At 37.8% G+C, this 18,041-nt stretch overlaps 1 protein-coding gene across 6 annotated transcripts in view; it reads left to right on the top strand.

The window, feature by feature from the left end:
- The window catches only part of CENPQ (centromere protein Q), a 177,161-nt gene that overhangs the window by 36,971 nt on the left and 122,149 nt on the right, over nucleotides 1-18,041 (top strand). For 3 of the 6 annotated variants that reach the window (XM_082411710.1, XM_082411713.1, XM_082411709.1), the window contains one exon: nucleotides 1,814-5,943. The exons of 2 other annotated variants lie outside the window; for them this stretch is intronic. In XM_082411710.1, the coding sequence (XP_082267836.1) occupies nucleotides 1,814-2,011 (198 nt within the window). In that variant the 3' untranslated portion in view covers nucleotides 2,012-5,943. Of the gene's footprint in view, nucleotides 1-1,813; nucleotides 5,944-10,139; nucleotides 11,945-18,041 lie in introns of those variants that run through there. One more of the 6 variants, XM_082411714.1, reaches the window with a different exon arrangement.

The following is an 18,041-nucleotide window of genomic DNA, read 5'->3' as shown; positions in this document are numbered from 1 at the left end:
TATTGAAACAACTCATTTTTATTTTGTTTATTTATTTTTTATTAAACACCATCTTTATTAACTCTAGTAGTGGGGCCTGGTTTGGAGGTGTGTTAGGAGCAAAGCACTCCCTCTAGAGATGAACTGATGAACTGAAGGAGTTATCTGGTTACTGCAGGAATTAACAAAACAAATGGGACTCTGGCTTTTGAGGAGTAAACTATTGAACAGGGCCCCCTCCCTTACTCTTCCTCCTTTGCCCCTTGTTTTCAGTTTAGAGCTTGACAGGCCCTCAAATATCATCTGATCCACCTCTTGCCTCTTGGCAGACAAGATAGGTAAGATATGTCCCTATTTTACAGTTGAGCCAACCTAGGCCTAGAAGCCATGTGGCTTATGTAGGTCACAAAGCTAGTTACTGCATATGCGTACTAAGTAGACAAGAATATGATCATCTCCCTCCTAAAAGTTTGGGGATGCCTTTAGGACTTACTTCTAGGGAGTCAAAAGATGAGTGAGGGCAGCCTAGGTTTTCTGACTCAGTCAGTTATGAGAAATACTAAGATCACCTTGATGTCTCTGAGTCTGGCCAGACCTGTGGGCTTGAGATTCACCACTAGCAGTTCTCAGGCCAGTGTGATCCTCACTTGAGAGAGGAATTCAGCACCTGAGCTCATCTGTGCTCAGAACTGCTTGGTAGGTAGAAAAGGTAATACAGGCTCCATGAAATGAATGATCTTTTCATCCAACAACGCTGCCTGGCTCCAGTGTGAGGTTAAACTTCTTGGCAGACAAATTTCAGACCTGACTCAATAAGTTCGGTTGTTATGAGTCAACATATGCCCCATGTGATAGAGCTTTGAATAGAGACAAGAAAAGCCTCTTTAAAGTTGACCAAAAACAGTAGCGACATTCTGTTGCCTTCCCTATGGAGCAAACTCAGGACTTGAGCTACTTGGGTTCACAACCACTCCACTCTTACTAACTGTGTGACATTGGGCAAGTGTTTCACCTCTCTGTGCCTCTGGATCCTTATTTGTTAAATAGGGATAATAAATAGTATCAATCTTATAGGGTTTTTCCTAGGATTAAGTTAGATGAAAGATATTTAGATCAGTGCTTGGCATATAATAAATGCTCAAAAGTGAGCGATTATTATTATTAGTATTATCGTTATTGTTTGGTTCACTTTCATCCTAACAAGGCTTTAGGGCTTTATTTAATAAAAAGCAGCAGAAGGCATACAACACAAGAAATCTTATAGAACCCAAACCAGTGGTTTTTATGGACTTTTTTCTGCATTCTTGAAACAAAAGTCTTATTTCTAGCTTTTCCCAATATTTAATGGATCAATAAATTTAAATTCCTTAGATTCCTTAGTAATGACAGGCCCCCCCCGCCCCCCCCCGCCACCCCGCCAGCTTGTGATAAGAGGCCTAAGGTGCACCATGTTTGACAGTCTTTGAAGAGGTTTCTCAGACTGCTTAGTTCCCCTTGGCAGGTAGGAGCTTGGAGTACTTTCTTTAGGACCTGTCAGGTTAGTTTGTTTGCCCTCTGGGATTTTAAATCTGATGCCCTTGTCATCTCAGAAAAGCAGAATAGGCACAATTAATTTTCATTTCATCTCCTTTCTGTCAAAAAAAGTATTCAAGTCAGCTGGACTCCTCTAATCCAAATACGTTTGGGTTAATTTTCTTTCCTTTAAGTAAAAATTATTTTTAAAGCACTTAAGCCCCCTGCTAACTGCCTATAACGTCCTTATACGTGTTCTATAAACAGATGTCTCCCCGATGCAAAAAGTAATAAGTTGAAGTCTACTGAATTTGCTTCACAGATTTTCCCAATCCAAGCAGAACCCTGCTGTGGGAGGAAGCTGAGGAATCTTTTCCCAATTAACAGTGTCCTGGGGGCTTCCCTGGTGGTGCAGTGGTTAAGAATCCGCCTGCCAATGCAGGGGACACGGGTTCGAGCCCTGGTCTGGGAAGATCCCACATGCTGCGGAGCAACTAAGCCCATGCACCACAGCTACTGAGCCTGTGCTGTAGAGCCCGCGAGCCACAACTACTGAGCCCGTGTGCCACAACTACTGAAGCCCGCACGCCTAGAGCCCGTGCTCCGCAACAAGAGAAGCCACCGCAATGAGAAGCCCGCGCACTGCACCGAAGAGTAGCCCCTGCTCACCGCGACTAGAGAAAGCCCGTGCACAGCAACGAAGACCCAATGCAGCCAAAATAAATAAATAAATAAATAAATTTAAAAAACAAAAAGAAACCAAACAAACAGTGTCCTGGGAGTGAATCTGAAGGGAAGCCTGGGCATCCTCAATACCAAGAAGTCTCTGAGAATGACTGGGTCTTGGCTCTTTGGTCTTACCTCCACCTCACCAAAAGTGTGATCATCTACAATTGTCTTATGTGGATGAATCACAGCAAGGACTTTGGAAGCCAGCTGACCACTCAAGTGACCGTAAGACACATATTATAGTCACATAACTGCCATGGATCAAGCAAGTGTCAACCTCTCTTATCCTTTGTCCACAGCCTCCATCACCTTTGAGAGTCATTACATTTGACTCGCTGATCTTATTCTTGTTGGTCATCACCAGCACTTGATGTGCCTTTCTGCTTAAAAACAAAAAAGAAAGAAAGAAAAAAGGGGAAAGAGAAAAGGCTTTCTGTTAACAGAAAAAGTTATATTCATTGCAAAAAAATTTGAGGAAATGTTATTTTGTGAGGAAAAAGAAAAATGGAATAAAAGAAAACAAAAACTCGCCCATGACCCCAAATCTCTTTTAGTAATTGGTATGTTTCCAGTCTGGTTTTATTTATTTGATTTTTTAATGTGTATATACATACACTTTTCTAATCATAAACTGTATATAAAATCTGAGTATTGTCTTTATGTAAACTAACGTATACTGATGCTATTCAAGGTGGGGTCTGTGAACCAGAAGCTTGGGCATCTCCAAGAGTGGTTTTTTAAGAAATGCAGAATTCCAAGCCCCACTCTAAATCTGTTGAATTGGAATTCACATTTTGACCAGATCCCTGGGTGATTCACATTAAAGTTTGAGAAGCATTGACATATATGCTATATTTAGTTCTGTATCCTACTTTGTCACTTACAAAAACTTAAAAGTTTTTCTTTTTCTATATGGAAAACAATGCCATGGTAATAACACTTTGTAGAATTATGAAAACATTTAGAGATCACAAGAGTGAAACATATATTGATTTGTGAATTGGCAAAGAGAGCTCTAAAAAGCTTCACAGTGTTTTTTTTAAAGAGCCTTATTATTCTAAAGTTTTCCTAATGAAAGATTGATTGGTTATTGGAGTTCAAACTATGTCAGAAATGTGGTTCTTTTATTGTCTAAGAATGTGAAACAATACTTACTTAAAAATCCCCTTAAGGGAAGAGGGCAGGAAGTCAATAAAGAAAGCCCGATTACAACACTTGCCGGCTGAGTCGAGACTCGCCAGCCACTTGTAATGAATTGCCAGGGGTTGGGGAGAAAGGTGAATTTCTGAATTTGAATCAACAGATTCAGATAAGAAAGCAGGCCTTGACTCTTGAACACCCTGACATCCTTATAACTCTGTTCAGTACTTTGCTCTTTCATTAGGGAGGGCAAATCTTTGTAACTTTTTTTCTGTAGATGAAGATAAGAAACAGTCCAATTTACTTTGGAAAGAATAAGGAATTATAATCATTTATTAGGCACAATGTAGCTAATAGTTAACAAAACATACGACTTGGTTAGCTTTAAAGCAAGGAATAAATTTAAATTCAAACTCAGATTTCTAAGTATAAGATAGAATGACTACTTTTAGGAGGCTGCAGGCTTCACAAAAATAGAACAAACAGATGCTGTTTATTCAGAGCTTGGTTATAGAAGGGGAGTCAGCCAGCATCACTTGCACTGGGCAAGGGAGCAAAGGCAGGCAGGGCAGTGGGAAAGTTTTATAGTGACCAAGATGATCTTAACTTTATTCTCAGCTCAACTAAGCCTTAGGTTTCTTCCTGACTATAGCTCCTGAGCTCCTTAGAGCATTACTTGAGAAAACTTGCAATTGTAAATTTCTTTCTCTATCCCTTTGAGATATAAATCTCCCAACGTCTTGACAGTTTTACAACCCAGGAACAGGACCTTCTTTCTCAAGGATCTGGAAGCCATCCCTTTGAAATGTAATCTAGAAAGATGGGGGCTCCTGACTCCTAGTCTCTGCAAGGGGTGGTCAGAGCCCAACTTCATAAGCCTTAGTTAGCAAACACGGATGACTTAATGGCTTTGACCAACCTCCCCGCTAAGGTCCTCTAGTACTTCTCCACTAGCTCACCCCAGTGCTTAAAAGCTGTCCCACCTTTTGTTTCAAAGGAGTTGAGTTCAGTCTCTCTCCCCTATTGCAATAGACTTGAATAAAGTCTTCCTTGCCTCTTTAACTCGGTCTAGTACAATTTTTGTTTGACAACAGTGAAGAAAGGAGGGGTTTCATGTATGCTCTGATTGAAAGCTACTAGCATGGGAAAGCTAGAGGTGGGCTATCAAGAGGGGCTTCTTATATAATGGTTTAGGGCTCTCTCTGGTGGGTCCTGAGTTGGAAGGTGCAAAAAAAAAAAAAGAAAAAAGAAAAATAGGGAAGCTGGCAGTCATTGACCAAGTAAGTCCTGGTCTTTCTGGGCTGATTGCAGCAGAGACTGTGGTTTGCCTTCCCAGGCTAGTTGCTCCAGAGGTTGTAGATTCAAGTTTTACAACCTGGTAAATAGTATCAGCCTCAGGATTTTTTTCTAGGAGTAAGTTTAAACTACTTAGAACAGTGCCTGGTATACAATAAATACTCAAAATTATTATTATTGTTACTATTGTTGTTATTGTCTATTTTAATTTTTATCCTAACCAGCTTTAGTTTTGTTTGTTTGTTTGTTTTTAAGAGCAAAAGGCATACAACACAAGAAACCATACCAAACCCAAACCAGTGGTTTTTACTAAGGCTTTTTTTCTGTTAGAAACTAGAAGTTAGAAACTAGAAGACCCAGTCACAGAATTCTGGAAGGTCCAGTCACAGAATTCTTTTTTGGAGAAAATCACGTTATAATTATTTCTTAAAAACATCCAGAATGCAGCACTGCAAGTAGTTTCTTCATGGGGTGAAATATGCTTTGGCATAGTTCAGCCCTGACTGTTGGCACCCAAAATGCTATGTAATGGACTAGTGCTACCTTACTGAGAGAAAAGTAAGGGTTCACCTAGGAATTACCCAGTGATCACTGAGGTTGGTTAGTGCACAAGCCTAATCTTAAGGCTGGTTTGTTGGACAACCTGCCCCAGGCTTGGAACCATGAGTGTTAGAGCTGATTTGTGTGCCTGTTGGATCATCCTTAGGCACATGTCTTACTTCTAAAAAATCTTGTGACTTTGAGCTTATTTTGAAAGCCTGCTTTTCTATGGAAAAGCGGGTACAATTGAATAACCGGAATTCAACTTACTTGGGAGAGGGACAGGGAGGTATACGGGGCACCAGGTAATTTTTACCAAATCAAAAGAACTTGAAGGGGAGGGCTTGTGAACACAGTCACCTTGTGTAAGGATTCTCTGACCACTGATGTCCATGTTTCAGAGAGAAACCCTGTGCAAGCCTATGGACTTCCCAAGCCAGCCTCAATATTGACCCAGATTTCTGAGGTTATAGGTTCAGGGTTTACAGTCTTTCCATCCCAACATAACTGGATGGGAAAATGTGCAAACTTACAAGTGAAGTAATATTAAATCAAAATACGGGAGTAGAAGAAAGGAGGTTCTGTGACCTATATTCAGTGGCAGGGTTATATTTAGGCAATGGGCAGGGTTTGCCCCAAGAGTGAAAAATAAGCAGTACAACATCTTCAGAGATTAAAAAAAAATGATAATGCTGGACTAAAAGCCTGTCTGCTTTTTATCATCACCATGGACTTAGTAATAAAATACTTGTCTCTGAAAAAAATCTATTGTTGATCTAAATTCTAAAAAATTCCTGTGATTACTGTTTGAACTTTAATAATACAGAGGTAAGCCTCCAATGAGCACATTTTCATTTTCCTTTATTATTTTTTTTCTGTGTGGAAGATAATTTAAAGAACTCTCAGTGTTGCCCCGCAAGTCAATCTCTCTCTCCCTCTCACTCTCTCTCTCTCTCTCTCTCTCTCTGTCACACACACACACACACACACACACACACACACACACACACAGAATCAGTTACATGCATTCATTTAGAGAGTAAATTCCTAAGAGTTCAGAACCTTTCTTACTCACTTGGAATGCACTTTGTGTCTCCGACCCCTATATATTCCTGCATTTTAAGAGTAGATTCAGGGACTTCCTTGGTGGCGTAGTGGTTAAGACTCTGTGCTCCCAATGCAGGGGGCCTGGGTTCAATCCCTGGTCAGGGAACTAGATTCCACACACATACCGCAACTAACAGTTTGCATGCAGCAACTAAGAGTTTGCATGCCACAACTAAGGAGCCCACCTGCTGCAACTAAGACCCAGCGCAACCAAATTAATTAATTAATTAAAAAAAAAAGTTTAAAAAAAAAGAGTAGACTCAATATAAACTGTAACCCAGTGGTTGTAGTGATTTAGAAAAAGAACTCGAGTTACTTCAATTCTGACATTATATGTGACATGTATAAAATTTTAAATAGGGAAACAGCGAAATGTAATATTTTTTGTTCAATAAGTGCAAGTTTAGTTCACACATGAACGGTTTTATTGGATTTGGATGATTAACATGAAATTTATTATTTATTCATCATTTTAAAACTAAAGAATGAATCGAAAATAAAATATCCCATGAATTATATAATTTAGTAGTTCTGTTTCTTTTGCAGACATTTCAGTTTTATTAAAGTTTATTAGTTACTTGACAGTAGTTTACATACATAATTATTATATCAGACTCACAGAAGGATCAAAGTTATTGTTTTAGTTTATGATTATTATTGAATATTATTTTCTCATATTGGTGTTAAAAATTATCTGCTACTGGTGTCACATTCACTAAATATGCCGCTGCCAACATGTAGTCATAAAGTCATAAAAACGGGGGACTGAAAGGGTTGGCATTCAAACTCAGATTTCCTGATTCCGAATCAAAGCTGTTTCTGTTAATCCCTATATAAGAGAAAGTAAAATCTCTACCTTAATGCAGTAAGTAATAAGTGATAAGGATAGAACTGGGGAAAAGAGTACCTTCAAACACAACTAGAGAAACATGAGGGTTTGGAGAGATTTAGCTCTCACAGTTCAGGCATAAAATTGATTTTATAATAGTTTTTCTTATTGTGACACTTGGGATTATATTTTAGTAATATTTCTGTTTGTGTATGATAAAAAATAGTATTACTACTCCTAGATTTCCTAAAGTAGAAAAAAATATATATATATATCTAGAGATGTTTAGAATTCCTGAGGTAAGCTGGGCAAAATCCTTTAAGGATGGGGCCACCCTGCAAAAATCTATCTGCTGCTGCCTTGTGGTCCAAAGAAGCTCCAGGTCCAGGTGCGTGAGAAACCACGGAGGCCCAGAACACAGTGTCAGTCAGAGCTCAAGAACAAAAGTCAAAGTAATTATTGTTCACAGGGTGTCATAGAGAACATAATTTCTTTAAAGATGAACAGCAGTAAGTCCAAGAGCTGATAAAGGGCTCTGGAAAGCAGTATGTATCTCTTCACTTGTAAAATGAAGGTCTGGAGTTAGATGTAGCTGGCGTATCCTCCAGAGATCATTGTTTATGTTTCTGCGGCTTTTTTTTCCCCCCAAACTATAATGCAAGGAAGTGTTGAGAGAAATTGAGCTCGAAACACTGCGAATACATATATGTCACTTTTCATTTACTTTACCTCTTGTTCCAGATGTGATATTATGTTTTTCGTTTTAAAGCAGGAGTCATGAATACGTGCAACATTTTCTTGTATATTATCCTGTGCCTACGTGTGTATGTGTGTAAAAACTAGGAGAATGGATTGTGCTTTGTATCTCTCTGCATCCTTTAGTTATCAGTAGGTAAAGAAAGTCTATTTTTGGGTGCCTGCTGTTTACCCATCACTGAATGGGAATCTGGAGTGATGCTAAGCCATTGTTTGTACAAGTGCAAAGATGACAAACTGCTTATGGTGAAGTTTTGCTAAGACTCTTTTCTGGAAATGGAGAACTCATTTCAGGTTCTTAGAAATCCAGACAATTATAGAGTAAGTTCATTTAGTTCATGGATTTCAAATTTAATGTAAAGCTCTTTTCTTTTCCCCTTTGCTTTCTTCAAGAAATCCTAAGAGAAACACTGGTATTTACACAATTAAAACAAAGCTTCTCTGGTTGGAATGAAGTGGGTTTGCCCATCGTTGCCCTGCTTGACTTTCTCTTCAAATTCCTGAGGCTCTGCCCTAGCCTCACCCACGAGGAATCTTCAAGGATTCCCTAAGAAAATGTCCTTCCAATGCTTAATGTCCTACAGCCAATTGAAAGCCGGGGGAGGACTCTTCCATATTTCTGAAGTTTAGTGCCACATGGAAAGATATAAAACCTTAGCACTGGCTTAAGACAAAGCCAAATCTCTCCAGTTTTTTCAAATCACCTTTCTCAAGTAAGATGCCTTACCTGCTGAAAAGGGCATGAAAGCTTCCTTCTTGATAAGCTTCCCAGTAGAGTTAAGGAAATGAAATGCTCAGGGTTAAATGTGTTTGGTTTTTCCTACTGTGTTTGATCCCAAAGCACAGAGGTCAGGGATGACCTCAGTGCCCTAGAGATAAAAGTGTTATTAGTGACAGAGATGAAACTTCTTCCTAAAAAAAGTGGCTCTTTAAGATGTATGGTGACCTTGGTTGGCAATTTTTGTGAAGCAGTGTGTTCTAGAAGGAATAGGAAGTGGAGAAGGGGGAGGTGGGGCTTAGGATTGAGTGTGAAGTAGTCATGTACTCAACCAAATTTTCATTCGGTACCTTCTAAAAAACACAAGCTTCGGATTCAGAACTGGGAATAAATTCTTAGTCACGTATCTGCTATGTGATAACAGCATGTTATTTAACTTTTGATAAATTCCAGTTGCTAAATTCATATGATGGCAGTTAAATAGTCCTCATTTGGTGACTCTGAGCCTTCCTGGTGGGTTTGGGGGCTCTGTCAAAGTTTGATCTTTTATCTCCAGGGACAGTGACGGTGGACAAACTAAATTTAACAAGCCCATCAAAACAAATCCTCCAAAATAAGCTACCCCACTTCCATAGCTTGCCACATACTCTGAAACAATGTAGGGCTGTCAACAAAAGTAGTTTTAATTGTGATATAGGAAAGAGTATTCTGAAAACTAAAACTACACTAAGATAATAATAAAAACAAAAGTTTGCCTTGAAATCAAGGGCAATATTCACTGCTTCAGCTTGGTGAATCACAGTTTCCTCTTGAAGAAAGTTTTGCCATACTATCATTGTGGTTAGCTGTTTTATCACAGGAACTGGTATAGTTTTCAAGTGACAAAAAGCAATCAACTGCTTTTAAGTGTTTTGTTAAATAATAGTCATCCATTCATCTATTCATTCATTTATATGCCTGGGCATCATACATGGACTTTCTCCTCATAGCTGTGCTAGATTATTTCCATTCCATGAAAGAGAAGACTGGGGCTCAGGGAAACGAAAGGACCTAACAGCAGTAGCACGGGGTCAGTTAGATGCCCTACAACACCAAGGCTCTTTCTAACACAACACTCTACCTAGCTCGCACCAGTTCATCTCAGCACCTCTGTGATTTTGAGCAGCATTTTGATGTTCTTTCCCTTTCCCCTCACCCCTCTTCTTAAACCCTTACCTTTGGAATATAGTAATTTTTAAATATAATATTTGTGGTGGTTGCACAGGGTAAGCTTGCGGGCAGGATATCAGCAAATCTCTGTGCTTCGTGAATGACAGCGTCTGCATAAGGCATTTGAGTTCGGTGTGCCATTCGAGGCACCCACGACTTTGGCGATCTCATCATGGACCTTTTCTGGGTAAAACAGAGCACGGTTACAGTCTGCGGTGGGAGGCGGGTATTGAAACAGTCTCTCCATTTTCTTTAAAAGTGAAAGTCAAGCCCAAGTGCTCTCTGAGTTCTGACTCATCTTTCCCCCACTGCTTCCACCCCCAGGCCTCTATTCCTAGGGCTCCTCTGGGGACCTGCATGTAGTGATGCCTTCAGACCATCTCAGGTTGCTTAGAGGGCAAAATCTACTTTCTTATATCACAAGGAGACTAAAGGTACAAACTATCCTCAAGGGTACAAATAAAGGTGTCAGGGAAACTCTAGAATTCTGCATTGTCCAGTCCAAGAGTTTCTGCTTCCTCTCCTTCAGACAATGCTCTGAATTTTAGAAGACTTGCTCTGGGTCTTAGGATATCGCGTCATGAGCAGAATCCCCCAGCGCAGCGTGGAGGCCGTGGTCTCTGTACCTGCTGCAAACAGATTACTAACAAGTGCCACCAAATTGTCATCACTGAAAAAGTCAGTAGATGTCTCTTTCTCCTGAAAGAGGAAGAGGAATCATTAGTGATGAAATAATTTTATCCTGGGCAACCATCACAAATAACCTCAAGTGAATTGAAAAAACAAAGTGTTACATTCTTCCCTCAATCGAGTGGAATTTTATTTTATGAGAATGTTGTGCAGAATTTTAGGATGAAGCCCATCCCAGATGCTAATAACGATACATAATTCTAAAAAATGGGAAAGTCTGTTTCTCATGTAGGAAAACTGGGAATAAGTTTTTAATTGAGTGATTGGAATATTCCTGGCACTGTTTCTTAAAAAAAAAAAATCTCTCGAGTTTGTCAATTGAAACATATTTTTCAAGTTTGTAAAGAAAAAAGAATATTAATTCTAAAAGCTAACATATCTGAGATCTTCTGTATATCTTGGTTTTTTCCGAGAGTGACATTAACAGAGGTGGAAAATATTTAAGAATGCAAAATATAATAAATAACATTTTTGTAGTGTACAAATCTGTCATTATTAACTTGAGTTTAGTTATCTTCTCTGAAAGGAGTATTTTTCCTCCAGATGCTATTAATTAAATCAAATAATAAACAATAGGCTAAGGTAACCTCAGAAGAAAATGCTGTTGCTTCCTGCTGTCTCACCAGAAAGGAATCAGTGAAACTTCTTGGATCATTTTTGCCAAATTTATAATGGTAATCGAGGAAAGTCATCCTTATCAAGGAAAATAATTCATCTCTATTCCTGAGTACTTATAACTTTTTAGGAGGAATCCCAAAACAGGAAACATATTGAAAAGCTAAAAATAAAAAACAACAGAGTAAATTAAATATACATATGTAATGCTTGGGATATTGGAAATGATACCACTGTTTCTGAAAGCATTATAGAAATAACATCTCATATAGACTTAGATTTTACCTCAACTAACAGTGGCAGACCAGACTAGACAAGAGGATTTCATTTATTGGAATTTAGTAACTTACAATTAATATTTATATGACTTAAAATAAGTTCTATGTATCCAGAGTATTTTGCATATTATACCTGTGGTCATAGGTATATGTACTTAGAGGTTAGATGAGACATAAAAACAATTTGGCTTTATAGTCAGAGCTATCAATCTAAGTGTTTTGCTTGCAAAATCCCAGGTGATTCCAGGTCAAACTATTCTGGTTCAATGTAATATACTAAATTTACTACTAACATTTCCTTGTAGGATCAGAATAATTCTGTTTTAAATTTTTAAAAGGCTGACTGTCCATAGGTCTCACAGAGCAGTACCACTTAAATCCAATATTCCCTGACCATTAAAAAGTTCACTGTTTGCTAAATTTAGTGTGTTTGTCAGTGTATTCATTTTCTGAGAGACACGCTTTATGTTTTTGGTCAGATTCACAAAGGGGTTCCTAACCGCCCCCACCCCAGATGACTTAATAAATACCAGAGATAAAAGACCATGCTTAAAATTAGTCATCATAGGGACATCCCTGGTGGCGCAGTGGTTAAGAATCTGCCTGCCAATGCGAGGGACACAGTTTCGAGCCCTGGTCTGGGAAGATCCCACATGCTGTGAAGCAACTAAGCCCCTGCACCACAACTACTGAGCCTGCGCTCTAGAACCCACGAGCCACAATGGCTGAGCCCGCGTGCCACAACTATTGAAGCCCTCGCGCCCAAGAGAAGCCACTGCAATGAGAAGCCTGAGCATCACAATGAAGAGTAGCCCCCGCTCACCGCAACTAGAGAAAGCCCGCGCGCAGCAACGAGGACGCAACGCAGCCAAATAAATTAAAAACAAAATTTTTTAATTAGTCGTCATAGTTGTCCGACCTAGTGTTCTCTAGCACGTGTATTTAGAGTAAACCTGCGGTTTTATGCCAACAGAGTCCAAAGTGAAATAATATGGTCGATTGTCTGTAGTATCATTGAAAAATGGGAATTGACAAGGCTCCTTTTTCTTACATTCTAGAAGATAGTAACTTCACTTGCAAATGTAAAAAATTGAATTGCAGCACTGTTGTGCGTTGACATGGCTCAGAATAAATACTATGGTTTTATTTAGTGCTTTATAATTTTTGTGATAACTGACAGTCCTCTTTTGTTAAAATTCAGTCTCCTAAGTGGATTCCTCTGAGTACCCCTTGCTCGCTCATGGCTTATCCACATTGCGTGCATAACAAGTGGAACCGGTGAAAGATGAGAAAGGTGGTAAGACTCTACTAAAGCCATATAATGAACTATTTACCGGTGTGATTCACAATCCCTGCGTTGTAAGATACTTGATGCAGTAATCTGTGATGGGAGAATGATCAGATCTCTTAACCAAGCAGACTCGTCACGTCTCTAATACTAAGAATGTTCCAGAAAGTGTACGTTTTTAAAAAAAAACATCAGGTCCTCTTTTTTTTAAATTATTTTTTAAATTAATTTATTTTTTGGCTGCCTTGGGTCTTCGCTGCTGCGCGCGGGCTTTCCCTAGTTGCGGCGATCGGGGGCTACTCTTCGTTGCAGTGCGAGGGCTTCTCATTGTGGTGGCTTCTCTTGTTGTGGAGCATGGGCTCTAGCCGCGCGGGCTCCAGTAGTTGTGGCACTTGGGTTCTAGGGCGAGTGGGCTCAGTAGTTGTGGTACACGGGCTTAGTTGCTCCGCGGCATGTGGGATCTTCCCGGACCAGGGCTCGAACCCGTGTCCCCTGCATTGGCAGGCGGATTCTTAACCACTGTGCCACCAGGGAAGTCCCGGGAGGTAAATTTTAAAGAAGAAAAATGGTAGACAGAGCTTAGGGAGAAGTGGGGAGAACACATTTCATAGGTGAAATTAGCACAGAACAATAGTACAGAGGTGGGAATGAGACAAAAAAATGAATGACTAAGTAGTAAAGAGATTAGGCAGGTTAATATATAAGCAAAGGACAGAAATATTGAGGAAACAAACACACATGATTGGGGCATATGGAATTAGATGAAGGACAGTATTGAAAGAAAGTGTTCTTCTGAGGAATTAACCTTTGTGTTTTGTGACTTTTGAATGTAGGAGAAAAAGCCATAAAGTAGTTTCAGAAGATCAGAAAACTTAAGTCCTGGTTTTTTAGTTATTAAATAAGTCAATCGCTTTGAGTCGCACTTATATGTAAAATTGAGATAAAAATATCATCCCTATTTTCCTCCTAGGGTGGCTGTGAGAAGTAAGTGGAATCCTAGCAGCCCTTTGTAAAATAAAGACTACAATACAAATATGAAATGTTATTATTATTATGTTGCCCATTGAGGTAAAGTACTGGTCTTCTCTTCAGTATATCTCCTGCTAGGCTTTTCAAACTAGGAAGTTATAGAATATAGCAGAACTCAATTTAAAGTATCTGCCCTTTAGAACTTAAAAATTGAAATTTACAGCCAAATCCCAAATATAAATTTCTCCTCCCCCTCCCTCTTCCCTTCTTCCCTTCCTTCCTTCCTTCCATCTTACCCTACAGTCAGGAACTCTAAAATCTTTGAAGTGGAAATTGGAGAAAAATTGGTCTAGTACGTTGTCTACCACTTTCATTTTACAGATAAGAAAACAGAGACCAACTATTTACATAAATTCACACAGCTAATTAATGGCAAGCTCAAAACTAAATTCTGGGTCTCAGTTTCTGGGGCCATGCTATCAGTTGTGACATTTGAACACACTGTTTTGAGTTTAACTAAAAATTTCTAGAGTAAGACTATGATCACAGCTCAGTTCCTTCATAGTCGGGTGTATATGAAATATGTAGATTGAAATAGTTGAGATAAAGTTCGCAAGTCATAAATACGTTAGGATAAAAATACCACTTTAAATAATAGAAATAGATTTACTAGTATTTTATATATACAAATTTTAAAAAGTAAAAATTTTAAGCAGCTCTATTAATTTTGAATCTTATCTAATTACCTCATTATACATACTGTATATGAAGCAGTTTTAAATACATACATGCTAATAAACCCACTAGGGTAAAAATGATTTAGGAAATTATAAACATGAATTAAATGAAAAATTATTTATTTGTTTACCTCCAGCATGGTTTGATATGGCCTCTTCAGATTAAGGATGTGCAGATTTCCAATAATTGTCAAAGGTCTGGGTCCTGGAGGAAAATGTCGCTTGGAAGCTTTGGTCATGAAGATTTTTTTTTTTTTTTTTTTCCATGAAGATTTTAATATTTAAGATAAAAATAAGAATCAGGCTCAGAATTGGAAGTATGAAAGAAGATTCAGGTCCACTCATTATCTTTAAGTAGAAGTATTATTTAAAAAAATAGAAATCTTTGTGACTGCAGCCAGACAAAATCAGCAGTTTTCAATGCAAATCACAAACATGAAAGTGTTGCTAATAGTATTTGTTCTGTGCTATAGTCAACCACCTATTTTTATAATTAACATGAATTAAGCCCTACACTTTAAGCTTGCCTTATGTGAGCTTCCTTCCCTTTTCTCCCTTTCGCTTATCAGTTCCATCTGTTTTATTCAATAAAGGCTGGAGGGATTTTCTTTTCATGTAAAACAGGGATTAGTCTTAAAATTTCAGAGAAATACAACATGTTTAATCCTCAATGTGAAATCTACACTTTTACAATACAACTACTGGTATTTGGTAAGATACACCATGATCTGTGTCTGGTTGGTCACATAACAGTGTCACACCAAGAATTTCAAGGTTCTTATACAATGATGAGCTCATACTTTTCCACTCTCTTAAAAGAGTTTCAGGGAAAGAGCACTGATTCTTAACTTAATGAGAACTGCGTGCAGATCCTAGCACAGACCTTCAGCGTGTTACTCAACCTCTTTGAGCCTTCATTTCTTTATTTTAAACTGAGGAAAATAGTAATAATACATAAATGGTTGACTTGTGACGAGTTAAGAATGAACAGATACACAGCTCCTGAAATATACTTAGAATTATACCTGGCATTTCTCATTTTTTTCCCCTCTTTTGTTCCCTGACGAGCATTTTCATTTGTTTATGTCCCTATCCCCTTCTGTCAGAGCTGACTCTTTCATTTTGCTGTCACTAAATTTTCTACCTTTTTATGCTACTGACTTTTAACCATGCATCTGGGAGATAGCTCATTCTAGTTGACTTGATCAAGAAGGAAATATCTTTCCCTTTTGTGTTAGAATGACTATGAAAAAGGAACTATATTAATAGCCTGGATTGAACAATCTTTTACATATTGCCTTCTTGATAACAATATTTCCTCAAGTTTTTACTGGTTGCCGTTATATTATATATTTACCTTTTAGTGTAGCATTCTTTTTCTCCAAGGAATTAAAAATTCTTGAAAGCAAGGACTCTTCCCCTGACCATTCCTACCCGCTGCCCCCAACTGTGGAATCCCCAGTGTCTAGAACAGAACAGCTCCTGGCACTTACTGAATTGAAACTGGTCAATAAATGCAGGAGTAAATGAATGACTGAAGTCTTCTGAACATTTTGTTTCTAGAGAGTCATTCCTAGTAACATAGAATTTGCGGAAACTGAGTGACCATGCGTATCAAATTCTGTCATTTCATGGGTAATGCAATTTAGACCCAGAGAGTTCAGGTTTGGTAAGGGTCATGCACTTCTTCCTAATAGAGCTACGATTAGGACTTAGGTCTGCTCCTGCTGCAGTGTTCTTTACAACACGTGGCTTCATGCCATGATACTAAATATACACAACTACTTGACTCCTCTGCTTGGCATGACTTTGGCTTGCTGGAACACAATCCGAGATAATCCTGTCTGGCAGGCACTAACAAAAACCTTCTTGAGCCAAGTCTAAAAGAGGCAGCTGCAGGCACAGAACAAAGGGCTGTATTTCTTTGCATAGAAAGTGACTGTTAGTTTCAGTGACATCCTTTCCGTGATATCCACACTTAACAGTGTTCCCATCAACTAAATTCTTTTTCTAAAACAAAGGACGGAGGGAGAGACAAAAAAGAGATTCCAATCAGACCAAATGGGAGTGTGTCAGGGATTAAAATGACTTGTATCTGATTCAAATTGTTACATAATAATAGGTAATGCAATATGTAATAGATCCTAGTGATGCTGTTATTATCCCAATATTACAAATGAAAAAAATGAGGCTTTAAGAAGTTAACCAATCTGCCCAAGGTCATGTATTTATTAAGTGAGAGAATTCAAGTTTCCCTGATTCCTGGGCTATTAATTTCTTTAATATATTGCTACTTCCCAGTATTGATTCACACATCTGGCTCTGATTAATATAGCACCTGGAAATGATGATAGCTGACCAGCAATCAAATGTTTCTTGATTGCTCTGATTCTGACTGTATAAAGAAAATTGCTGGATATACTCAACCTTATCTCCTAAGATCTGAGTGAAGAAAGCTGGGGATTTTCTGTCTATAGCTGTTAACTATTGAGAGAGGAGTAATGATTTTTCTGACCATAATTGTGGATTTACCTATATCTCTTTGCAGTTCTATCCAATTTTGCTTCATGTATTTTGAAGTTTTGTTATTAGGGGCATAAATATTTAGAATTGTTATGTCCTCTTGATTAATTGTTTTATTATTATGAAATTACCTTTTTTATAACTAGTTATATTCTTTTTTCTTAAATCTACTTTGTCCAATATTAATACAGCTCTCCCAGCTTTCTTATGACTAGTGTTAGTATGGAATATCTTTTCCTCATCCTTTTACTTTTAAGCCTATTCTTGTCTTTATATTTAAAGTGTATTTCTTGAAGGCAGCATATATTTGGGTTTTGTATTGTTTATTTAATCTGACAAGGATAAGTCTTTTAATTTGAGCCCTTAGCCCATTTATATTTGATGTCATATTGTTAAGCTATTTGTTTTCTATTTATGTTACGTGTGTTTTGCTCTTTTTTTCCTGTTTTTCTCTGTTCTTTTGGATTATCTTTTTTTTTTAATATAAATTGATTTTATTGCCTTTGTTGGCTTATTAGCTATAAAACTGTTTTGTTATTTGAGTAGTTGCTTTAGGGTTTTAGTACACACCTTTAATTTATCATTCTCTATCTTCTAGTGATATTACGCCACTCCTTATGGTATAAAAACTTATAATAGTATATGTCCATTTCTTTTTCTCTGGTCTTTATGCTACTGTTCTTATACATTTTACTTTACATATATTATAAATACCAGAGTACATTGTTATTTTGTTGTTGTTGTTTAAGCATTTAATTATCTTTTAAAGCACTTAAATAGTAAGAAAATTTTTAAAAGTTGTATATTTATCCAAATAATCACCATTTCAAGTGCTCTTCATTCCTTTGTGTATTATGTTTCCATCTGGTATAATTTTCTTTCTGCCTGAAAGACTTCCTTTAACATTTTTTGTAGTACAGACCTTCTGGTGATGAACTCTTCTTTTATTCTTTTCAATTTATCTAAACTAAAAATACCAAGAAAAAAAACAAAAAACAAAAAAACCCACCCAAAAAATAGTTCATCTATTTCTCCTACTCTCTACTCCCTGCTTCTGGCAATCACCAATCTGTTCTCTGTATCTATGAACATAGTTTTTTGGGGGGTTTTTTTGGTATATATATTT

The sequence above is a fragment of the Balaenoptera physalus genome, assembly GCF_965194825.1.
Source record: "Balaenoptera physalus genome assembly, chromosome: 11".
In the NCBI taxonomy this organism is placed as follows: Eukaryota; Metazoa; Chordata; class Mammalia; order Artiodactyla; family Balaenopteridae; genus Balaenoptera; species Balaenoptera physalus.
This window is presented reverse-complemented; position numbering and strand designations above follow the sequence as displayed.